General features: G+C 36.1%; 2 protein-coding genes across 6 annotated transcripts in view; one reads left to right on the top strand and one right to left on the bottom strand.

Annotated features, from left to right (window-relative positions):
• LOC134543307 (dual oxidase-like) overlaps positions 1 to 26,483 on the bottom strand; it is a 129,572-nt gene that overhangs the window by 66,743 nt on the left and 36,346 nt on the right. For all 3 annotated transcript variants that reach the window (XM_063388239.1, XM_063388256.1, XM_063388248.1), the window contains exons 7-14: positions 25,341 to 25,568; positions 24,469 to 24,552; positions 24,247 to 24,350; positions 19,685 to 19,808; positions 16,449 to 16,612; positions 13,263 to 13,438; positions 4,012 to 4,139; positions 1,999 to 2,202 (exon numbers count right to left, since the gene is read on the bottom strand). In XM_063388239.1, the coding sequence (XP_063244309.1) occupies positions 1,999 to 2,202; positions 4,012 to 4,139; positions 13,263 to 13,438; positions 16,449 to 16,612; positions 19,685 to 19,808; positions 24,247 to 24,350; positions 24,469 to 24,552; positions 25,341 to 25,568 (1,212 nt within the window). The remainder of the gene's footprint in view (positions 1 to 1,998; positions 2,203 to 4,011; positions 4,140 to 13,262; positions 13,439 to 16,448; positions 16,613 to 19,684; positions 19,809 to 24,246; positions 24,351 to 24,468; positions 24,553 to 25,340; positions 25,569 to 26,483) is intronic.
• LOC134543321 (GPI mannosyltransferase 2) overlaps positions 1 to 26,483 on the top strand; it is a 151,181-nt gene that overhangs the window by 90,225 nt on the left and 34,473 nt on the right. The window lies entirely within an intron of this gene.

The raw sequence follows: 26,483 nt of genomic DNA, 5'->3' as shown, positions 1-26,483 counted from the left end.
ATGGGTTCAAGTTGCGCGTGTATAGTTCATGTTTTTTTTTTTTTTTCATTTTAATGTCCTTATAAGTAAATTAGAATACCAGTGTGGATAACTAGATGTCTTCTTTGTAGTAACTGGAATGTAACAGTTTATATAGTCACACGTTGTTGTAAGGTAATCTACCATACTATTTACATCACTAAAGTTATAGACATCTGACCAGTCATGTTCTTTATTTGAATTGTATATGCTTATAAAATCACCATTTTGATAGTTTCTGTAGGATGAGATAATTGTATCCTTTTTGAAAAGTATATCAAGTTTGCTATTCACATTAACTGCAGGATGCAGCATATCTTCTTTAACTAAAGGATAGTCAGCTTTGGAGGCTTCACACTCATGAAGATTAGAGAAACATAAATCCAAGAGACTGGACGCCAGTAAGGTTAACTTGGGATAAACCCAAACCAGCCTGAAGTTAATCAAAGCCTGAGCTTTGGTTCGGATACATGTATGACATTTGTCCGAAGTATGTAGATGGGACCAGTCAATGCCGGGCACATTAAAATCACCCATAATAAAAATATTTTCTTGACAGTTCACCAATTTTTCTTCAAGATTTTCAATGAAAGTTAAATAAGTTGCTGTAGAAATATTAGGGAGAATAATTATGTTCCCAAGCATTAGAGATTCAGTTTGGGTTATTTTTATTTTAACCCAGACAACTTAAATTCCAGATAATCGTATATATTATTAGGTTATATTGCAATTAATGCACCACCTCATCTTCCCCTCATTGTTATTGTAGGATCTCTGTCAGATATTAAGATGTAGTAGTTGTTGAAATAGTGTTAATTTATACTTAAGTGGTTAAACCATGTTTCTGTGAGGCAAATTATGTCATTAGCAGATACTTATAAGTTATTATTAAATTTGTATGCTTTGGTTCTAAGTCCTCTAACATTTTGATATAGTATATCAAATTCACACGAAACTGATGACACTAACACTACTTTACTTTCGCAAGGGAACAACAAAATCGGTGACCCAAAGTTCGCACCATCTCCTTGTTAACAGTTAAAACACATACAGATCACACAAAGATTGATTTGAATGAAACCCTTATTTGATCACACGAAACTGACGACACTAACACTACTTTACTCTCGCAAAGGAACAAAAAAATCGGTGACCCAAGTTCGCACCATCTCCTTGTTAACAGTTAAAACACATACAGATCACACAAAGATTTATTTGAATGAAACCCTTATTTGACCAATATGGGGAATAATAAAAAAATTATACACGTATAACATATACAAAATACTAGATTTAACTGGTATTTAGTTACCACAGATGTAGGTATTAATAATAAAATACGCAATTAACTATTTATTAATAAAATATGTTAGTGACACATATTGCTACTAGGTTATTTTATGCACTCTCGCATGTGGATAGCATAGAGCTTTCCAGTATTGGTCTGTAGAATATTTGCTTCTACATTTCCATGGCTTCCAGCTCTAGGATATACCAAATATGCTATAAACTTATACATATTGGATACGGTAAAGGCTCTATACTATCATCATGGGTAAGCTTGCTACAAATAACCTAGTAGCATAGATTGACTACAAAATATTTTATAAATAAATGGTTAGTTAAATTATGTATTTATTCAATTTCTGCTGAAACAAAATTCTTTACTTATTTTTGGGAACTTGAAGCACAATATATTTTTATTATGAAAAAAAAAAAATTATTTTTGGAATGAGAGTTTTTTTATAATATTATAATGCTAATATCTTAAATTTTAAACAAATATGTACAATGCTAACACTGCACACATCTTTTGCCATCTATTGGAGTAGTGAGACAGCAATAGGTTTGTCGCTCAAATAATTTGGAGCTATCCTGTATTGTCCTCCAGTGTATTTGGTTATGCCAACGGCAAAGATGTTCCCAGTGCTTTTATAAGTTTAGCATGTTTTTAAGATTATCTTAACATCTTCATCTTACCCAACACAATGAGACCTACTCCGAGAAACGTGACGATGAAAGATATCTCGCTGCCTTCAAAGTAATCGTAGGTCTCAGGTAATGTGCATTCCTCGAGGTTGTCAGATGTTAGTGGCTCTAAATGGTAACAGCTTACCATGCTATTATTTATTTTACAAGTTGAGTTTTTTGAAAGCTGTTGTGAGCAGTTTACGTTGATGTTTTCTGAAAAGATATAAATAATCATAAGTTAAATCATTATCATAATTTGTATTTAATATCAGTACTGTAGTGCTTGCTGATATAAAAACAAATTTCTCAGTTATGTGAACGTCAGTCCATATTAGTTAAATGAGTGTAAACATACAGTATAAGTTAAAGCTAGGGTTGCATGCCTCCTAGAAGTATACTCTGTTTTAATCATTTTCATTGTGTATATATGGTGTCAAAAGTTAAGGTTTTATTGCATTGTACGTATGAAAATTTCAATACTGTGGCTTGTTTTTCCTTGGAGAGGAGGCACTTTTACTGGTGTCTTTGAATTATTCTGCAGAGGGAATAAGGGTTATGTTGTATCAGACTTACAAAAAACTCAAGACGTGATGTAAGGACACAAACACAGGGAAAAAAAATCATTATTAGATCTGCTATAAAAATACATTACATGCAAACGCACAGAGGAATCCAAAGTAAAAAATAAAGTCAGTAAGTATAAAAAACATGCGTAATTAAATGGAAGAATGAGGTTTAGTTATATACAAACAACTCTGCACAACAAAATGAAAACATACATGAAGAAAGGAGCAATAACCACACATTTGCCAATAAAATCAAGATGACTTAAAGTGGTTCATTAAAAACATAGATTATGTGTTATGAAACAATAATAAAGGTGGGCAAATAAGAAGTGATATAAGATATAATGTGGTTCAGTCCTCATTGATTCTAAAGTTTTTTGTGTCTTCAGTGTATTTGTGTTAATCTGGTTAGTACTTTCAAACCAAACCTTGAAAAATATCCTCTCTCAGACTTACTTTTACTTTTAATTAAACTTTTTGCACAAGTTTGCAAAAGTATTTCCGTATTGCAGTACAACAAAAAAAAAAATCTTTTTAAGGTGATGTATACTGAAATTTGTAAATTTTTATTTAAAGAGGATTAAAGTAAGCAATATCATAATAATAACTTACTTTTTATTGTTTCAAAATTTTAATTTTTTGTTTTCATCAGTGCTTGGGTACAACAAGCATTTTAGCCTGCAGAAATGTGAGGTCATGTGACAGTTTGTTTGGAATACTCACATGTTTTGTTTTTTCCCAATTGAGAAGCCAATCGTCACTTGTTGTTTGTAGCTTAAATTTTGTATTTCATTGCAAGTGAAACAGTTAAGTAAATGTGGAATGGTCACTATATAAAATTTAACATATTAGTTTCTTAAATAAATCAGTAATTTTTTATTTCAAATATAAATTGTGAATGTTGTGAAACTTTTTCTTTACAAGGAGATACGTGTAATAAGTTAATTTGTATATTCATTCAGCATTTACAAAGAATAAGTAAAGGGCATGTAATTTTTATAAAAAAATTTCTAGATCAACTATTTAAATTGTAGCATAGTCTGAGGTTCATGATTGTTTGAGTTTCTTTTAGGTACATTCTCACTGGCAGCACAGGAATCACTGTACAGAAGTAAATGCATCCTGAATGGCTCGGCCAAATAAGGCAGTGGATTCTCTTGCATACAGCCGGCAGTCGCTGGTGTGAGCATACCTTATTGCAATCTAATGAGTGGTCAGAATTTTTTCTCAAAAAATACCTGCCCCTAAAAATAAGTCTAACATAATGTTATTTTAACAGAATGCAAAATGCAAGTTACAAAAATTATGCTGTTTTGTTTTCAAAAAATATTCTTTAGAACATAACAATTAATTTCAATTGCGGTGGAATGTTTTGAAGTGTATCGGAAGTAGAATCAAAGCACGGCTTTCAGAGGAATAGTGAATAAATGTGAAGTAATCATGTATCACAACTTACTGTTAAGATTTGTTACTGCCGTGAAGGGATCCTCTTGGATGTCATCGTGAGCCATCTTGGTGACTGACATGATGATGTCATAAATGGTCAGCTGTTCGATACGTTGTATCTCCTCATCTGTAAATAGACTGTTCATTTTGCTTGGTACTAAGTATGTCTGTTATCTTGGCATCTGAACTATGATTTATGTGTTCGCACATACTATTCTATAAAAATCATCATATTCTACTTAATATACACATGTAAAAGTATTGATGTTTAGGTGTTTGTTATTCAATCCCAAGCAGAGGTAGTGTAGTGTTTACGAATCTCTGTCACTCGCGCCGCCATTACGTACACACTGCCCGCCACCCGCGGTACCAACTGCCTAATTGTATCAACCACTATGCACGCAATATATATAACACTACATCTCCCCCACTTTCTTTTTATAGGTCCAGTTTCTGAGGTTTTCTTACTGCTCTCCCACTCTGCGTTGTTCTATCTGGCAGCTGCTTGTAGTTCGTCCTGGCTCCTTCAGTTTCCCCTCCTTTGTCCATATTTGTCTTGAGAATCCACGGAAGGGCTCTCCTCCTGGACTCGATTCTTGCCTGCTATCTCTCCTGGCTCCTTCCGTTTCCTTGCTCCGCACATCTTCCTCCAAGGAGTCATGGAAGAACGAAGCTCCTCCTGAACTCTGTGAGCTCCCTGGGAAAACCTGAAATGCAGGATTCTCTGCCAGACCAGGTGACTTTTCTCTTCTGGCCTGCCCACTTGTAGTTGCCATTCCTCCAGTTAATATTTGGTCGCCCCTCCTGTCCTCGTCTTTTTGTGGGTGCACTTCTATCAGCTGCCATCTGTTCCTCCGTAGTGTCCCTTTTTCTGTATTAACTACGTATGAACGTGGCGATTGTGATATTTTTCACTCAACCATACCTCTTCATGTCTGTGATCCATACTTTGCTACCCACCTGAAGTGCTGGTAAGTCTCATATTCCACTTTTCTCATCGTGGTTCTTCTTGTTCCTTTCTTTCAGCTTTTCATCTCTGTTCCTGAACTGTAGCATGGCCTCTGCATTCCATGATGGCACCAGCTTCGTCTCTACCATTGGCAGTGTTTTTCTCAATTTCCTTCCGAACAGTAATTCCGCGGGTGAAAAACCAGACTCAAGTGGTGTGGATCTATATGCGAGGAGACCCAGATTTGGATCTTCTGATCGGGAGAGAAGACGTTTTGCAATATCCACTGCCTTTTTAGCTTCCCCGTTTGACTGAGGGAATCTTGGGCTGGACGTTTCCATGGTGAAACCATAGTCCCTGGCAAACTTTCTAAATTCTGCAGATGTGAACTGGGTTCCTCCATCCGTCCTTACTCTTTCAGGTATCCCATGCCTGGCAAACATGTTTTTGAGTCGTGCTATAACAGCCTCTGCCGTGATCTTATCTAGGCTAACGATCTCTAGGAATCTCGAGAAGTAGTCTTGTACTATCAGATAGTGTTGTCTGTGCAGTTCCATTATGTCCATGCCTAACATGAGCCATGGTCTAGTAGGTAATGGTGTAGTCTTCAATGTTTCTGATCGCTGTTTTCTATGTTCTATACAAACTGTACAGTTCTCTACTATTCTCTGGACATCCTTGGATACGTTGGGCCACCGCACCGATTCATTTGTGCGACGACGGCATTTTACTATTCCCATGTTCCTTTTGTGTATGCGCCGTAGAATGTCCGATCGAAGTCCTTGTGGGACAAAAAGTCTGTTTCCTTTCATGATGAGGCCCTTGTTATATGTCATTTCTCCTCTCAGAGGCCAGTATACAGAATCTTTGTGGAACCCGTTCAAAATGTTTTCTTTCAGCTGTTGGCATTCCAGGTCACTTTCTTGTGCTTTTCTGATTGCTGCCAGGAGCACATCTGAAAATGGTGTTTCTTGTATTATATTCTGAATGTGCAACTCTTCTTCAAGGATGTCCTTGCCTTCTTGCAATGGTTTTTCTGTTGGCGCCCTCGACAGTGCATCCGGCACATGGAAGTCTTTTCAAGGCACATGTTGTAGGGTGTACCTGAAACACATCATCCGCATTCGCAGCCTCTGTAGCCTTGCAGTTAAATCTGCCAGTGCTTTTGACCCCAACAATACTAACAGTGGTTTGTGATCAGTGAGAATGTGTACGCTTGTGCCTATAATATATTCCCGGAATTTTTCACATGCCCATGTGATTGCCAGTGCTTCTTTTTCAATCTGGGCGTATCTGGTTTCGGTCTCACTCAGGCTCCTGGACGTATATACAACCGGTTTCCAGTTGTTGTTCTCTTGCCGCTGCTCTAGGACTGCTCCTAACCCATATGATGAGGCATCTGCCAGGATTCTAACATCTGCACCTCTCTTATACAGTGCGAGTGTAGGATGCTGCATTAGCTCATCTCTGACAGTCTGCAATGCCTCCTTCTGTGCTAGGCCCCAAAACCACTCATTGCCTTTAATGAGTAATGCTCTTAGTGGCTGTATTTTGCTCGATAGATGTGGGATAGACTTCATCAGATAGTTGGCCATGCTGAGGAACCGACGCAATTCATGGACATTTGTAGGTTCTGGCATGTTCCTTATCGCTTTGGTTTTCTCCACATCAGGTTATACCCAGGGCCGCAACTAGAGTCTCTGGCACCCGGGGCATGCATGGATTCATGCGCCCCCCTCAATAAAGCGGGGGGTCCCGGGGCCCTCCAATGGAAAAATGGTGCTATTTAAGCATTTTCCATACCTACATGTAACAGTTTCTGTGCTACTGTAACTTCCATGCATAAACCCACTATGTCCATAAAGTAGTCGGTATAATCACTAGACTTGTTCATTAAATTGTCATAAATGTTTTTTAAAGATTCAAATTCAACTTGCGAGACCTTTTTGCAACAAAGATTTTGATGATATCATCATAGTAAATAGAGGATGCTCTTCCTCACAGACAGTGGTACCACCCTCTCTGACAACATTGTACTGTATTCGTATAGAGGACGCATTAAAACTTTCTAACTTCTCCCTTTACAATTTTTTATGTTAATGATGAACTTAACATTTTTCTCAGAGTATTTTAAAATAAATATGTTGAGACGTTATATTGTAAATAAGATTAGACATTCCTGGCATGCAAGTTAAAAAACTTTTTACTAGTTACCAGTTGTAGTAGGAATTACAATGCAAGCTATTTCGGCGCCCCCACAGCTTTGTGCCCGGGGTGTATGCCCCGCTTGCCCTCCCCTAGTTGCGGCCCTGGTTGTACCACACCATTGCTATTATGTGTCCTAAGAACTTCACTGTGAGCACTCGGAACTGACACTTTGTTTTGTTGAGTGTGACACCCTCCTCTTTCAACTTTGCCAACACTAGGTCTACCCGTTTATCATGTTCCTCCACCATGGCCTCATAGATGAGGATGTCATCCACTTGATTCACAACTCCCGTCATCCCTTCTAGTATTTCCTGCATCCTTCGTTGGTAATGTTCTGGACCCGAGTTGATACCAAATGGTAAGCGCTTAAAATAGAAGCGTCCAAATGGTGTCAAAAATGTGGTTAGGGTTGCACTGTGTTTACTCAGTGGCACTTGCCAAAACCCGTTCAATGCATCAAGTTTTGTGAATACCTTTGCTCCTCTTAGCTGTGACAATGACTCATCCACAGAAGGTAACTGGAGACGTTCCCGACAAACATACCTGTTCAGTTCTGTGTAATCAACGCAGATTCTTACCGCACCGTTCTTCTTAGGCACTACCACCATCGGTACACACCATTCTGTTGGGGAACTAATTGGTGAAATTACACCTTCTTGGACCATTTTCTGTAGTTCACTTCTGACCACCTCTTTAAGAGGCAAAGCTACTCTTCTTGGGGCTGAAATTGCATACGGTGTGTAGTCTTTTTCTAACACAATGTCATACTCTTCTTTTAGTCTCCCTAACCCCCTGAAAATCTCTGGGAAACTTGTTAATAAAAACATTGGTATTATGTGTGCCAAGTTTCCCCTGCACTTCTTTTAGCATCCTACCATCACCAACTTTGACGATGTTAAAAGCTCGTAAGGCTGGCCTACCTAGCAGCGGTATTTGCTGACCTGCTACCACAAATATCTCCTGCTCAATGCACTGTTTGCCTATACACATAGCCGTTTGAGTTACCCCAACAACGTCGATAGCCCGGCTACCAGCACCAAACAGCTTCTTGCTGGTGCGTGTAACGACTAGGTCTAACCTTTCACTTAACTCTTGTCCGATGACAGTTACATCTGCCCCTGTATCTACCTTGAACTTCACCACAGTGTTTCCCACCTTTGTGTGAATAAACCACGGATCTGAGTATATTTCCATGGCCGATATTTCCCCCATGTAATAATAATTACCCTCTGTTTCACTTAGGCCTACGTCGGCTGTGCCTAACTCTTGTATGTCCACAATTCTGCAACACCGTGCATAGTGCCCTTTCTTTGTGCATTTATGGCATTTGATTTTATCGGCCGGACACTTAAACCATGGATGTAAAGGGCTGGTACCACATTTTGAACATCTGTTTGAAGCGGCTTCTTTGTTGTGTTGATGGCTATCACTTGTCTGCGTCCTCGGCTGTACCGGCTGTGCTACTGCTAGCTGCTTCCTTGGCTGGTGTTGGTAATGTCTGGTACTCCGTATGGCATCAATAGACATCTCCGTTGGTCTAACTGTTTGTTGTTGCTGGCGCACTGTCTCTGCCTGTCTTATTCGCTTAACAGCCTGTTCTGCGGTTAGTGTGCTATCCATTTGTAGTGTTTCGGACAGCTTATCGTCTGCTACACCGATGACCAACACTGTGGTGATAAGCTCATATTTCAAGGTCTGTAATTCACACGTTTCCGCAAGATTAAACACATCATTTATAAATGCATCAGCTGGTTCACTGTCTTCTTGTCTACGTTTGAAATATTTGGCTCGTTCGTAAACACAATTTTTGTTTACCGAGAAGAAACTGTGGAACCAGCGTTTTACTATATCATAATTGGCTGCCTGGTCCTTCTAAAGTGCGAATGTTTCCATCATGTCATCAGCTTCTGGACCCATACAGTACAATAACATGTTGACTTGAGCTTCCTGTGACTTTGCTTGCAAGTCGGACGCCAAACGAAACCTTTCGAATCGTTTTATCCACTTCGGCCACTCGGACGGCGTGCGAAAGTCGAACTTGTCCGGTGGTACAATCTGAAACTGCGCCGCACTCGCCTTTGTGTTCACGACTAGTTTGTCCGCGTTTACAAGACAGCAATATATCACTATTACCGTAGCACCACTCCGAACCGCTGATTGCACTTATCTCGTACCCATAAAGAACCGTAAATGGTAATAATAAATCGCGATATGCGATGTATAACCCATTATTTTACACCTGACACCATGTAGTGTTTACGAATCTCTGTCACTCGCGCCGTCATTACATACACACTGCCCACCACCTGCGGTACCAACTGCCTAATTGTATCAACCACTATGCATGCAATATATATAACAATACAGGTAGTTTACATGCTTGATTAATACATAGGACATACAACATTACAAAATTCCATACCTAAGGGGGTGAATAGGGTAAGTTTGGTTTTATAATAAGAAATCAAGTTTCTGAAGCTAATCAAGAGGGGGTTAGATTATGGCTATGAATAATAAACATACAAAAACTATCAACTCCATTTATAACTATCTAGAATTCCATCCCTGTTTGTGTTACTATAAAATCAATCATCTGAAGCCAATCGATCTGAAGTTAAAATATTAGGTATAAATAACAAACATACTTAAACTACAAGTGTTGCTTTAAAGTTTTCCTATATTTAATCCCAAGGGGGGTTAAAATAGGGAGGTTTGGTTCCATAAGGAAAAATTCATGTTAGTAAATCTAATAAAGAGGAAGGTATGAAACTTGCATACGTAGTTATATAGTGTATTTCCCATTTTTCAAATTTAATCAGCAATGGTGGTTAAAAAGATGAAATTATATCTCCAAATCTAAGCAATCAGAATTTAAGATAATGGGTGTGCATAATATACACAAAACTACTACCAACTTTTTTTTATTACCATTTTATCGACTTACCACATAAAGGGGGTGAAAGAGGAATTAACTTTGGTTTTTTAAAAGTATCATCCATAAAGATATCTGGTTAAGATATCTGGTATAAATAATGAACACACTAAAACTACCCACATATTTTTACCATATTTGAAATTCCACTCATTTAAGGGGTGAAAAGTGATAGTTATTTTATAAAGAAAAATTTATATTGCTGAATCTACTACAGGGGAAGGTAACAAATGGAGCCTGAATTACGTACATTAAGAGTTGCAGTGTCTGTTTTTTCCATCTGTGTTACCTTTGGTAGTTGTCGATGTTATGCAGTTATTGTCATTAAAGTTTTTCACACAGTTAAAATTAGCTGCAAATGACATTCAAATTAAATTTCTTGAAAGACGTGACATCTCTATAATATCATAACAGTGGCCATTTTGATATTCCAATGATTGAAACTTTCAATCATTTCTGAAATATTTTGTACTTTCTTGAATTGAATTTTTCATCCCTCAATTCAAATGATTTTAGTGCTTTTGCAGTAATCGAATGTATCCCAAAAAATATCTTATTAATATTGTAACATGTTTTGGATTTAAATTTGATAAACGAGAAAGAAATGGCTATTTAAACATATGCGTCTATATTTTTAATAATATAAAACTTCTTTATAAAGTTTTCTCTTCAGAAAAAAAAAGTAAGTATATCTTTCAGTACTCGCCAGTGATGTGTAAACATCTAACCTCGGTAACAAGCAAATTCATGTGTTCTTGTGTTGCAAATAAACTTATAATACAAAACTGTCACAAAATTTAACTTAGAATTCTTAAAAAATATTGCAGAGCATGATAAATATACAAAAAGTATTAATTTTAGGGAAAAAGCAGTAAAATGTTTACCTTTTTTAAATCCTAACAATAATTCTGTTTAACAAAATGGTACAATTGATTTCTGAGAGCTTGCCGAACAACAGGGGTACCAAATGCATCACATGTAAATGCCTCAATGCTGAACCTGAGACATTTCCCCCTAGACCAGAATTATCACTGCCTGTGTTTTTGAGGTTATACTTCTTTAAGCACATTGAGGGTGAAATTTTAGTATGCACCAGAAATGCAATGAAATATGCACGAATTACAACACGAAAATTTGACATGTTGATAGTCCAATGTGCATGCATGAGGAAACTGCTATAGCCACCAGCCGAAGTCGTCAAGATGGCGGACCCGCATGTGGCGACATACATCCGAGCATGTTTTGCGAATATCGGGGGATGTACTAAGCATATTGATGTGCCAAAATAAACATTATGGTAGTGAAAGTATCTTGGAATATATTTTGTAAACCTGAATAGTCATAAGAAAGTATAGTAGCAACTTTAAAAATACCTATAATTTGTTAGCCAGGAAAATTGTGTTGGATGAACATGGCATCAAAAATACTTAACTTTTTTTGGTTATCTAAAACATTACGAATATGGTGCTATCTTTCAGATATTTTCCAAACTAAAAGTTGCATTCCAATAGATCCCGACTTTGAACTTGATTCTCAACAAGGAATTTTATTAAAATACTGCCCATCCTGCTAAAATTCATTAAACAGTCAATACTTTAAAGTTTCCGCACACATTAGAAGTTATACTTTAATGGGATTACAAGAATATTAACCTGTATCATTTGAAAATGCTAATTATATGTTTGTAAATTTGTTTTTGTTAGAGATTGAAATCAGTCTGTAAATACTTCCTACAAACAAAATTGAACCTTATTGAGCTAATCCAACTTTATTTTTATGTAATATTATTTTAATATAATGTTATTAAAAGAAGTAAATTTTTTTTTTCCTAAATGCTGACATGGTAAGATTTGAACCTGGTCCCTTTTCTAAATAATTGACTTATGAATAATCCAATTTCTTTTAAATAATTTACTTTGTCTAAAATATTTGTGTTTACTTAGTATGTAAAATTTTTATGTAAAAATAAAATAAAAAAGGATTTGATAAAATAAGAGTCTTTTAACACACATCATTTATACAAAATATAGTATTATAAATAAAAAATTAACGACCAAAAAACCCAGTAAATTGAGTCCTTGCAGTTAGTAGATAAGGAGAGAGAGAGAGAGAGAGACACACACACACACCCACCCACCCACCCACCCACCCACCCACCCACGTACACCAACATGCACGCACACACACAAAAAAAAACTGTGACGTGCGCCAGGTTTAGAGCTGGCTGGCTGCCTCGCAGGGCCCCTGACGTCATCGCCGTCCATTGACGCAAGGCATGCCACGTGTGCCTGGCCAGATTACAAGGTTCCTCACTACCCCCTCCCCTCTTTCAGTTCCCCTTGCATGTCCCGCCTCAGGCCATTGTCAATGACCCTTTTAGTGGCCACCGTGCAGAGTGACGCGAATAAACCCCGCCTTTCTGAACATTTCGAGCATCGGGTCAGCCCAAGGTGACGCGACACTTCCAACCCTCCCCAGTCAGTTCCAGAAAGTCTGCCAAGAGTATAAAAGGTGCAATGCCGGCCACCGCGAGAGTTCCAAGCAAAGAGCAATGAGCAGAGGAGCGGAGAGTCTCTCCCTCGGGGAGTGGTACTGGCGATACCCGTGCAATCAGGGAGTGGTGACGAGGGCAAGTGGCTCTTGGTGAGTGAACCGGACGTATAGGGAGGCGATACCTGCGAGTGAAGGCCTGGCAAGCCAGTCGAGTGCGACGAGCGATTGTTGAGGACTGTGCTACCGTGCGGTGTGGATGAGTTTGCGAAGGAAGCGAACATAGGTGGACAGAAGAGCGAGCCACTGTCGAGCCAAGCTCAAGTGGCAAGTGTTAATGTTTCAATGACCATTGTAAGACTAATTGTTCTGGTCAGAGATCTTGAGTGCATTAATTAAATTTATGGTTTAGACATTAGTAATAAATAAAACTGAACCAATTAATTGGGTTATATCTTACCAACCCAGTTTTCTCCTCAAATTATACTCATATCTATCTATATATATATGTGTATATATATTTACACACACACACACACACACACACACACACACACACACACATATATATATATATATATATATAAAGTGACTGATATGAATAAGATCTAAGAAATTTTATTGGTAGGTCTTGAAATTGGTTCACCATGTATTTGTAGACATCCTGAAGATAAATACTCACTTGTTAGCTGTATTTTTGTACCAGAAGCGATCTCCATCCCTTATTCTTTCAAACTGGTCCTTAATGATGGTAGTGAAAAGTTCGCCCGGTCCGTCTTTCGTCTCCAAGATGCCTCCCACCCAAAGATCAACATCTTCAAATGATTTATTGTGTAGTTGGTTGAATAAATCTTTTACCTGAAAACAGTATTTTTTGGTTGGTCTATGTTGGTTGAAACTTAAAGAAATTACATGCAACTTTATAACCTCTCACTCATCTTTTTTGTTTTCCATTACATTAATATTCTCTACTTTCCTCTTTTATGTCACTTAGTGTCACTTACTGTTGGGTATGAATAATTAAATAAAAAGGGATGTTTATACTCAATTAAAATTTTTATTAATATACATTTCAATTCAGTTTCACAAATAATCCAATCATATTTTACAGATACCTATAAAAAAATTGTGCATATTTACGTATCTTCTATTGAGAGAACATGTCCAACAGAACCCGGATCGCCATTGTCGTAGGTTTTCTGAAAAGGTTGAATTTTCACATAATATGTATTAGTTTTAGCCAAGAGTGTGACTCGGAAGTAATGTCTAAAATGCCGTTGAATTGAGAACATACATGGAATAATTATTATGTACTTAACCATGCTGTTCAGTACTCTTATTTGGATGAAAACTCACTGAGATGCATTTTTAAAAAAATATATATATATGGTTGTGTAACATATCATACGACTGTATTTTTTTTAGTCATGTTTTTTAGGTTATTGTATTACTGTGTTTTTAAAAGTTTAAACCACATGCAAGATAATATATATTCAGTACATACTTTATATACTATGAAGCTGATTTACTCAAAATACCATTTATTTTTATTGTTCCTTTGCTCTTATTTCAGCTATATTCTATATCATTCGTGAAGGAGATTCAAATTAAAAAATGATGGTAACTGGATGGATGAGCTGGCGAAACAAGAGAACCAATCAATTCTTAAAATCATGATTTTGAACACAGTTTTTAAAAAACTGAATTAGTTTTTAAATCCCATAACGTGCCTTTCATGTTATGAGACAGTTAATCTTTCTGTGACTTACCTGGATGCATTCTCATTGCATTATTTTCTGGTGGAAAATTCTTCATCACTACTTCTGTGTTTTAAAAATAAATCCTGGAATAGTGTTTGTAAATTGAATTTTTGTGTTATAGAAGAAATTGGGCATTAATGACAAATCAAAGTACAGTGAAAGGTATTTAATTTGCACATTCTGTAATCCGGCAACAATCTAGCCACTTGTGTTCAGATTCTCCTGGCTATTAACCTTGGCCACCAGGTCGCATTACTGCTCTGCTGTCATTTTTAGTTCACTCAGAGTTTATCATTATTGTCAGTTTTCATTTCAGTACAGTGTTTTTCCTGATTTATAGCAGGTTACATTTCACATTTCATGGTTTCATTTCTGTAATTATTTTTTTTGAAGAAGTGCAACCAACCTTCATCTGTATTTTTTCTTTCTATAGAACAGCATGTTACTAGTGATATGTCGGTTCTATTTTTTTCCCGGTTCTCGGTTAGATTAGGTTCTTAAAAATCGGTTCTCGATTCTAGGTTAACGACCACACAATTTCCACTCACACCAAAGATACAAAATTCTCTGATGGATGGTGTGTTTATTTGTTCAAAATGACTTCAGAGTGCTCCACTTCACCAAAATTCCACCACAAACAAGTCACCTAGCACCTAGGTAGCACAGGTTCTTCATGTTCACTAGGTGGCTACAGTAGATCAAAACTTACATCCTTGGTGGAGCAAAATCTAGTGATACCTATTAGGTAACAACATTTTTTTTTTGCAGTCAATATTTAAATTTAGGCACATGAAAAACTACTTGAGAAAAATTTAAATATCTGTTCACAAGAGATAAGTAAATAATAAAAACTATTATAACAGTGACAGCACACCAAAATAATTGCAAGTTATATATTATAATGGGTGATGTAACAAAGGTCTGTTAAATGAGAATTTACCTATACTATATGTTTTGTGAGTAAAATAAATGTAGGGCTGAAAAAATGATGGCAAACACCTACAGTTTATGAATAGTAGACATCTATAAATCATGGTAGTTTTTTTTTTAAATTTAATATTTTCAAAAGGTTATTGAGTCTTTGTTATTTTTCACATGTCTACTTTTATTTAAAATGATCATCCCTGTATCCAATTGAAAAGAGGGCTAAAAATAAAGTCAGAATCTTGGCACAAAGAACTCTTTTGTTTACACTGGACACCTCTTGCCGGTGTGTGCGATTCCTTCTGGGGGGGCTAGCGCAGAGGAGTTGAGGATGGGAAGGGGAAAGAGAATCCGCGCTCTCTCCCCCATCCTTCGCACTGCCAATTTTCAAAGATTTACTAACATTTTTTCATGTATCACAAGTTGCTTAAAGGGTAGATAGAAACACTTGTGGTGTGCGTGGGTCTTCAAAAATATAAGTGCCCTGACATCAGTTTTCTACCGGAAGTCTACTGTATTTTAGGAAAGGTTTGGCTGGAAAGGTTTCTGTGTTATTGGGATCATGTGACAGTTCTCGGCTCCAGTTAAATTGCTGAGAACAGGTGTGACTGAGAACCCGCACCGACCCATCACTACTTATTACAACTGGTTTTAAATATCATTGTACTATACATTAAGTTTTCTTTGTTATTCCCATTTAAATTATATTGGTCCAGAAGGCCTGGACATTATAATGTAGCTTTGAGGTTGTTTATTGTGGTGTGGAAGGCATTATGTATCTGCACATGCATGACAGTTGCGGCGGAGTGTGGCACAACATGCAGAGCAGTGCCTTAACATGAAATGTTACTGCACTGTGATCGCACATCCTCTCAGACACTGGAATGGTGCCCAGATGCACTAAAAATGAAAATTTACTTGCTACTTTGAATCGTTGCATTTCCGGACATATGTTCCTTAATGAGAATTACTTGTTTTGGATTCCCTTCCGCTCATTAACTTAATTCACAGAAATTTCGTAACATTCTGAATAGATTATGTAAATATTTGTATTTGTGCATAATTGGAAATTTGAGGCATTTTATCCAAAAATTGTAATCTAAATTTTAAATGCTGAAGTAGGTACTGCTTATGTAAATTAACAGACAAGAGGGAAAATACTAAAATCTCTTTATTGTACTCACCTCTTGTTCTATTGTGTCAGGGAAGTCAGCCCAATCCTTGACACGCTTCAGTCCAAAGGCCTCTCTCACCGTGTTATAGTCTGGGAGGCCGTGGTCCCTGCCTCTCTGAATATTTAAAGCCATAAGATCTCGCCGAGAAAATTCTAGTGGACCAAACACATTACCTGTGAAGTTAAAAACAAATTAGTTTTCTTTTATGCTTGGTAAAAATGTTAAATAAAAGGACTATACTTAAAAAAAATAAAAAATTGCCAGTCATGGGGACTGTAAACAGAAGTGAAAACTTAGCTATAAAATAACTTCAAAAAGGACTCGAGTATTGTTATTTAGATGATTGTTTATGAAATCATAATTATTAATAAATTATAAACATATAATAAAATAATTCAATGTGACTCAAATACAAAAAAGATAATAGACGGAAAATTGTACCACTCGGGATCCGAACATAGTAACTAATGCTCGCCAGTCTTATGTGCTATCCACAATGCTACGCAGCCGACTTACATCTCTGCATTTTACTAGTAGTTGTACACCACGCCTCTACAAATGACAATGCATTATGTCGAATATTTAAGAGAGAAGGAATAAAAGACACAATCACATGTAAAATTATTATGTACGTAGTTTGCAAATAAATAGAAGTTGGACTCTATCTTTGGTTATAAAATATATCCTTTTTTTTATTTTCTTGTTTTGCTTTTTGGAAGATTATTGTAAACAATTGGTTTTAAATTAAGAAAATTGAAATTTTTAATTTCTATTTTATCAGGTTAGGGCTTTAGAAGATTTCATACAGATTTTCTCAGCTCTCTATACCTAGATTTCTATAAATAACAGTATGATGTCAGCATGATATCATTTATCATTACATCATTTTATAGTCACAACAGATGTCAGTGGTATGTCAAAATTACGTAAAAAAATTCATTACCTATCTATGATTACCAGTCATCTCAGACCTAGGTCATGTGTTCACTGGGCAATGCACAATATACACACATTAAACTTTTCACGTGGTCAGTTTAACTTCACTTACTGCTACTACAGCATGTCGGTGACACAAACTCACAAAATTTTACCCATCCAAAAAGAGTCCAACATACACATGATACAGTCGAGTATATACAATGTATTAGTGTATATATATCCGTATATATGTACACAGGCCGCTGCGCGTCACCAGTCTGGTACAACACGTCATAAGCATGTTGGTGACGCAAACCCTTAAGCTTTGAACCTACCGAAAATCGCTCAATGCGGCTAAAGAAGTTTTCACTTCAAAAACTATGAATTTAAATCCACAAATAATCGACATTCCCTGCGTAAATAAATAAACAAAAGAAAATCCCTGAACGCTGTCAATTTAACTTCACATACTGCTTCTACAGCATGTCGGTGACGCGAACTCACAAGATTTTACCCATCCAAAAAGAGTCCAACACACACATGATACAGTCAATTATATACAATGTATTAGTGTGTACATGTACACAGGCCGCTGCGCGTCGCCAGTCTGCGCAACACGTCACTAGCATGTCGGTGACGCGAACCCATAAGTTTTGCCCCAACCAAAAATCGCTCAACGCGGCTAAAGAAGGTTTCACTTCAAAAAGTTTGGTTACATAATTACAAGATGCATAGTTGAGAGTATGCTACACAACAATTGCTATAACATGTTATAGTTTGTAAAAAATTTGGAGCCAGATTTTTTCCTTGAAAATTTTACCGGCATCTTAGTTTATATGTTGTGAGGAATACATTTCATTCTGTAAAATAGAAAACATAACATTCTGTGTTTGGACTGGTGCTGAAAAGTTCTTGAGTTGTTTTATTTTTGTCTTAAGTTTTAACTTTAGAAATTAATTGGGCACCAGGCATTTTGAACTGAAAACTCAAGTAGAGACTGACGAGCATACTATAGACGAGAGGTGATTCAGCGATGTTTGGCCACCAACAAAAGGAAATAATTTAAAAGCAATCAGCCTTTAAAGTGATTATATCCCTCCTCCCCTGGGCCGAAATTAAATTCTGCGTACGCTCCTGATTTCAATGATTCCAACTTCATTTGAAATAATATTTAAAATTCAGATATCAATATTTGATATTGCTAACCATAGAGACATAAAGTAGCATTTAATTGTTATAATAACTAACAGGAACTGATGAATGCTTCGTGTGCAAATTACTTATGTTAATATTGTCTCACAAAACTTATGATTGTGCTTCACCTTCTCTTTAACTTATTCGTAAAACCCATCTGGCTTGTGTGTTTGCTTTATACATTGTAGTTTGTTAGCTTTCTTAAAAAATATTTTTTATCAATCATAGAGTTATTATTGAAATTTAATGTAATTATTCTATGTATGCATCCATCCAATCTCCTGACATGATTAATAATTTTCACTGCATGCTGAACAATTGCTTAATGAAACTTTGATATAGACTGTTAACCACCACCATGAAATATCTCTGTAATAGTAGCTGTATCATTGACATCCATTGTTTAAGAATATAGTGCTTCTTTAAGGTGGGGTCTCACACACCACTGTGATTTTTTTTTTTTCAATTTTTTCTTTATTACTAATAGTTAAGACTATTTCTATATATTCACCACTATACCGCTCTTGCATGTATTGTTCTGTCATATTTCCAACAGATATTACTTAGTGTAACATGATAGGTGTAAATAGGTTTGCAAGTGTTTGTATTATCACTTGCGCCCTTTTTTACATCCACTATATTACACTTAGTGGAATATCTCTTAAAAATATTTGTGTCATTACAACTAATGCAAGAGAGGTACATTGTCAAATTTACAGACATAGCCCTTAACTACTAGTAATGATGAGAAAATGAATAAATCAACATGGCACATGAGGAAGTTATGTTCAGTCAAATCTTAATTTGACAGCACCTGTGTTTTATGATTTACACAGTTGAGATTTGTACTTGTTTATAAAGACAACCTGGACACATGTAAAGATTCTGATTAGTCATGAGTGACTAAAAGATTGAGGGTTGTTTGTTCTCGTTGCTATGTGTGGCATAACACTGGGTTACAGAAGAGATCAGATTATTAAATATCATGCTAGGCTGACTCACTTTTTTGGATCATGGCAGAACCTTTTGTTTACAGGAAGCATGTTTACATATGATTCCATTGGCAATTAAATTATTCATTCTATAATTTTTTTTGTGAATATTGCATATTCAAGTTCAAGGAAATTACTCACCTCGCAAGTCTTCAACTATCTTATGATCCTCTTTTTCAGATAATTGAAATGCCATTCCCATCAGCAACCTGTCTATGTCCATAAACTCTTCGCTATCATTGTTGTACTTTGCCTGGATAGCATCCTAAGAGAAAAACCATCACTGATTGATTATGTTTAATAGCACACATTTATTTATTTTGAATAAGTTTTACATATACTATATTAAAAATATAATATTTATTTAACTTAATTCAAGAGAATTTGCTGCTCTGAATTAATTGATTCCTTTATGTGAAAATAATTATAAAAAAGTTCTGTTACTTATTGATATCCACTGAATAATATTGTTTAAATGAGTTACTTTGCTTTCAGTTTATATTATAGCATTTTGGAATATTGTGTTTTTACATATACACGTCTTTTTCTATATATGTTAAGTATGTAGATACTCATAAATTAACGTGAATCATTTCTGGCGTGGGGTTTGAACAATTGACCCTCACTTCTTCATGCAATTGTGATGCTTTGATAATATTGGAGAATATTGCTGGTAGTATTTGAGTGTCTTTCGACACGCAGTGGCATTGATTTTGTTGGGGAGTGTCGCAGACCAAGTACAGTTACCTATTTTTTTTATTTTATTTTTTATTTTTTGGCAAGGTGCCATAACTTTAGTTTTCAAAGTTCAGTGAATTGTATTTGTTCATGACAAAAAAAACTAAATTGGGAAATCCTTGCAGTAAAAAAAGTAATTAGTATAAACAGTTCAATGAATTCAATACATTTGCCCCTTAAAGTAATGTTCTAATTTGTTTCAGGAAAACAGAGCGTTAATCAAAACAGCGCTAATCAAATATGTTTTTTTCATAAGAGGATATGTTAATCAAAATATTTTTTTTTCCAGTCATGTAAGTGTGCCTGCTGACCACCATTTTAATCAAGTCACTGCTCCTTTTAAAATTAATTTATGGTACAAATATGTGTTTGAATACATTTGATGTACATTTAAATAAATGTTGAATAACATTTTAAGATTAAACACCCTAAAATTAAATTTAAAAAATTCACATACCTCACACATTGTTTGCATAATAGGGCTTGGGCATATGTGCTAACAACATTTCTGAGTTACAAAATAATATTGTTATTAATATAGGGGATATATTTCAGTTCTAATAAGATTCAAACAAAAATCAAGCTAACATTTTCTATTATTAGATAGATTATTTAACCTTTTAATGTAATTCCAGAATCTGTTATTTACGAAGTGCATTTCTGCCATGATTTCACACTAGCTCATTCTAGTGGCGTAAGGTAAACTAGCCCTGAAATCTTCTATGCTGCTGAATTGCGGGATGGCGTAAAATAAAGGTTAGCTGAACACACGGGTGTTGTCAAAGATAAATATGCAATGAAGGAAACAAATAGCTACCGTGTTTTATCGCATAATGGTCGCACGCGCATAATCGTCGCAACCATATTTTAGGCTGTCAAAATTGGGATAAAAAAACTTCTCGCGTAAACGTCGCATGATGTTTTTGGTCCCGCTAGTAGATGCCAAGCGCTTTGTGTAGGTATCTTTTCCGTATAAAACGATGTATTTTTAAGTAGAAATCTAATATTTATTCGGTCATTACCACTTACTTCATAAATGAATAGAAAAATACGAAGTTTTTTGACGTGTAAATTTTCTTATAAAGACGTTTTTAAACGTTATTTCCTTTATATGATCGTCTGCGTCGCCGCGGTGTTGGTATAATCTAAAATTTAATTTCGGTCGTGACCACTAATTTATTATATTAACGGAAATAACAAAGTTGTCTGACGTGTAAATTTTCTTTTAAAGACGTTTTCAAACGGTATTTCCTTTATCTGATTGTCTGCGTTACCGCGGCGTACCGCTTATAAAAATGTAGCCAGCGCATCATTCATGTTTGGTTATGTTGCTTCCTGTATAGAGCACGCGCACGTAGTCGAATATCGATATCTCGCTGATTGGATGCAACGCGCGCTCTGTCAGGTGTCGAGTTAACTACATTTGATAGCCCACATTCTTTCGTGGCATGTGTGTACTACGACACGTTAGTTCACGTCCGATTCAAGTGGCTTGCGTTCGCGTTAGAGTTTTGTTTATTCTATTTAAAGTTGAAGAAAGGTTTTTGTTTAAAGAATTATTAATATAGATTGTTTGGCGTGCTATTGAATTGTATACTCCACCTTTTTTTAAACTAGCGTGCTTTCCATGAACTGGTTTTGTTTTTATAAATAACTTTACCTAACAAAATAAATTTTTTTCCGCAGAATCGTCGCACCCCTACTTTTCAAACTTGATTTAGAATAAAATGTGCGACGATTATACGAGAAAACACGGTATTAAGGATGAAGCAAAAAATTGTTTGTTGGTTCATCAGGTTATAATTTTTAATTGTTACATTGTATTTAATGCTGCACAAGTGCTATTGTCCATGCATGGAAATAAGAATTCACGTAAAAGAAAACACCTCTACTTCGAATTTGTGACTGTGCTACTTAAAATCATGTCATAATTTATTGGCGTAGTTAATTCAAAATTGTGCCAATCGAAAGTGTTACTTAGAGGGGTGGTTGCATACGTAAATCTAAGTATGGCTGCCCAAAAATCCCTGTTGGTTGTAGAGTTCGTACATTTCTCTTTCAGTGTGGAAATATCATAACATTAATACGGACTGTAACAACCCATATTACAGCCTTCCTCATACAATTAGTAATAATCTTTTATTATAAATTTTTTTTGTCAAATTTTAGGTTAGGTTTTTAAATGATGTAATTTTTTTTTTTCGAAGTTAGACGTAAAGTATTTCACCAGGTTCATTGTTTATAATTTTAAAATTCATAAGTTTATTTTTGAAGTAATTTCTTTTGCTGGCATTTGTGTGGGAAGGCATGCTGATGTGATTCTCCTTCGTTTTATCCACGACCGAGGCTTTGTTTCACACGCTAGGCATGTGAGTCACGGTCACGGGAGTGCGAGAAAGATACAAAATCGCTGCGTCGTGGGAACAGAAGTAAGCATTTCGTGGAAGCCTCTGTTACCATGCGCCGTGATTGGCTGAAAATTACGTCAGCGAGCCCAGAACACTGCCCGCACAAAGGGAAGGAAGGCTGTAAAATCAGTCATTGTCTGAGCACCGTGCCGAGAGGTCGTGGTTGGGCGATGGCTCGCATCATTTAGCAATGTTATATTGAACTACAACTTAGCGGCTACGGACCGAGCGACGCCAAACAACCTTCCTTTTTTTTCTCTTCTGACATTTAAATAAATTAGAAATTTTTGACCGTAGTCGTAGGCTAAGCTCACAGCGAGGCGACAAAGTGTTTTGTTCAGCCGTCGCTGCCCGAAACTGATCGGGGCAATATAATGTAGTCGTAGTAAGAATCTATGTGTTTTTTCTCCTTTCTGGCGGTACAGTTTAAATTTTTTTTGTGTGCTCTGTTATACGGAATATGGTTTGATTTTAACATAAATAAATCAAACAAGCAATACATCGAACATTGTTTATAAATTTCTTCTTTCTTTGTGACCTTCTAACATGTATGTCCCACTCATCACCTAATTTGAGCTAGCCAGAGGTGGTGAGTGGTGACAGGACAACTAAATATGAGTGATTTACAGAAATTATGTACAGTCCATGTTTACATACATAGTATAGCTGAAATTCTAACATGAATGTTAGTGTTTTGTTTCCATTTGTTTACAAATGTTGATGTTTTAGACAGCAAGTTTTATAGTGAACTAGCTGAAGTACTCGGTGTTGCCCCAGCTTTCTCAGAGTGAAGAGGCTTTATTTAGGGGCGTGGGGTAGTATTTTATAAATCTCAGGTTGAAAGTGATTTTCCTGTTATTTTGGTCTAAGGTCAGTTGTGAAAAATTTTATCACGCTTAAATAAAACTGTAGTTGCAATCAGTCAAACAAACCTTCTTTTTTTATATATTTAGAACTCTTTATTGTAAACTTGAGGGTACACAGTGTTTTTCATTTGTCTGTCTGGAGCATCCAGAGATGTAGTCAATTGTGCAAAATTTTATCAAGAAGTATCAAAATTTTACTTTAATGGGTGGGAAAATGGGATGCAAGTGATTTTTTTACAATCTCATGACCTTCCTGTTTTGAAGGTCAAGTGTGCAAAATTTCATCAAGAAGAGAGTAAAAAAAAACCCAGATATGTTTCTTTATATATCAGTGACTTTTGATGCAGCCCACAAATGTGAATGTGTTTACTAGATTGTCGTCTTTCAAGGTAACTTGTTAAAATGCATGCCAATGTAATCAGGTTAATTGAAAACCAGGCTAAAACTTTAATACCTTCTTCCGACATTTTAGAAGTATGTTATGTACATGCGCGTAATAATCAGGAAAATCTCTTAATGTTTGGTTTTAAACAAAAGAAATTGAAACAAGTGTAAAACACATAATTTTATTAATGATATTTTTATTACTTTTGTTTTTTTTTACACCAAATGTATTTAGTTTGAAGAGAAAATAAAAGCAGTATTTCTTTTTGGATTTTGTGAATGTAAAAATTCAAACTCTGCAGCCTACCTGTGGTCTCCAAAAAATGTTGCAAGTTCTTACAGCTGTACCGTTCCAGCCATGAGGGACTGTTGACCTGCATCCATTGCGACCGTAATCCCTCAGGTAGACACCTACAAATGCATCCATACTTAACATTTTTTATTGTTCTAAACATTTTTTCAGGATTATATTGTTCTCTGAATTGGACATCATTTTGTAATTATAAAACATAGGTACTTAATTACTTACCACGTGTCACTAGTGTGTGCCCAAATCTGAATGCCGCTGCCTGGAAAAACTGATCAATTTGTGGATCAATTGCCGGATTATAACCTGTAACATGCATTAAATATACTATATGCAAAACAATATTTTTATGACAGTGCATTTCCATAATCAAATTAAATGCATTTCTTAGAAGTTAGCTGATAAGAGAATTTTTTTTTTTTTGCTTGTTAGATTGGTTTTATTTGCTTTTGACAGGGAGTAGAGTTATGGGACATTCATTGACCAATCTTTTGCTATACATTAGTTGCTTTCAGTTGTTATCACTGAAGTATAAACCATATTGGAGAAAGCTGTTATGTGGCAGGCACTCATAAGGTCTCATTGTAATGTTAACAACATAAAATATTACACTTGAAACCTTAGTTAATTGCTACCAATCCAAAATGATCCAGTTCTAAGGCTAAAATAATCAATCAAGAATTTTTTATTTATGCCGAAATTAATATTTTTGTACATTTTTTTTTAACTTACAAAGGTTGTTCTTGTGGGCTGTGTGGTCAGGTCCAGGCCCTATTGGCAGGTCTTAACCTGATAAAGTGAATCCCTTATGCCACACTCAACTCTCCCGCAGGCTCAGCAGCTAATACACACTGACTCTACACCAACGCGACTCCAGCATAGCTTTGAATGATGTTCAGCTGGTCTTATCCGTTGAAAGCTGTGAACTGCAAGGAGTGCAACTAGCTGTTTGTCCTTGATCATGTTATGTTAAACCAGATGCACCTACTTGCCATGCTAATTCTGTTTTTAAGACTACTGTAACAAGAAGTAATTTTATAGAAATTTGTGGGATGTTCTATTATTTTATTCAAAGTAACATCTCAGATACTCACCTGTGTAGCCTGATAACTTTTCACCCAGTAGTTTTGGTAGCCAGTCGTTCACAACAATGTGTTGGTGAGTTGCTATCACCCATTTACGTGCCTCATTGTATATTTTTTCACCACCCCAACCTGGGTGGAGCACCTTCAATTGTCGAGCAATGTGGTTGTGCCACCGGAACCACAGGACTCCAAATGACAACAAAAATGCATTTTCGTTGCCTCTTGGGTTTCCCAGTTCTGAAAAGAAAATTTCAAACTTGATTGAACCACTTAAAAATAATCGATACAGCTGTAAAAAGGTATTTAGATTGACATTAATGTGTTTGTAACATTCACAGTTGAAAAAAATCTTGCTTGCTACATGGAAACTTATAAACTTAAACAGCAATGCAAATTTTTGTTTTCAAAAATATGAGTTATGTTATTCATTATGTATTTCTTATAAATAAAATGTTATGTGCAAGTATCCTATTTATTGTTTTACAGTTTACTAACTAAATAAACCTAAAATAACAATTTAATGCCATATTTATTCATGCAACTTGAACCCAAATTCCCTTTGCAAAAATCATGGTTGGTGATTCAACCAATTGTTTCACATAGGTCAGCTTTAAACTGTTTGATGGTAGGATGTACGCAATGCTGCACTTCCTAGTGGATCTGCATGCTACAGGTTACGTATCGGGCATGGGATACTTAGTGGCAGAGAGGGAGAGATGTAAGGGGATGAACATTGTTTACTGTTGTGCACTGGATGTCATGTGATTACTGGATCCTCTATATTTGAGTAAACTCTGAACCTATTTGGGTATCAACTCATTGCTCAGGAATTGTCCTGGATGGCAGTGGTCGTTAACACATCTCGCTCACTTGGCTCAGTTACAAGTCATGGATTGTTACCCAAGTAGTTCAGAGCTCAGTATGATCTTGGCAGTCTAGTTGATTTAAACCTCCATGCATAACAGTGCAATGTAAAACCCGATCAGACGTACGTATTGTGCTCACAAGTCAATACCAGTTGCAGATAGGGGTTTGACCCGTCACCAGTCCGGCCTCGTGACCACAGGATCGTGATGCCTTAGCGCTTTAAGTCACAGGGAGTAAATACCCTTGGGTAAAATTATATGTTGTGTGCTCAGACTGATGTTATTT

This window comes from Bacillus rossius, chromosome 1 (assembly GCF_032445375.1).
Source record: "Bacillus rossius redtenbacheri isolate Brsri chromosome 1, Brsri_v3, whole genome shotgun sequence".
NCBI classification, from domain to species: Eukaryota; Metazoa; Arthropoda; class Insecta; order Phasmatodea; family Bacillidae; genus Bacillus; species Bacillus rossius.
Note: the sequence above shows the minus strand (reverse complement) of the source record. Positions and strands in the feature narration are given on the sequence as shown.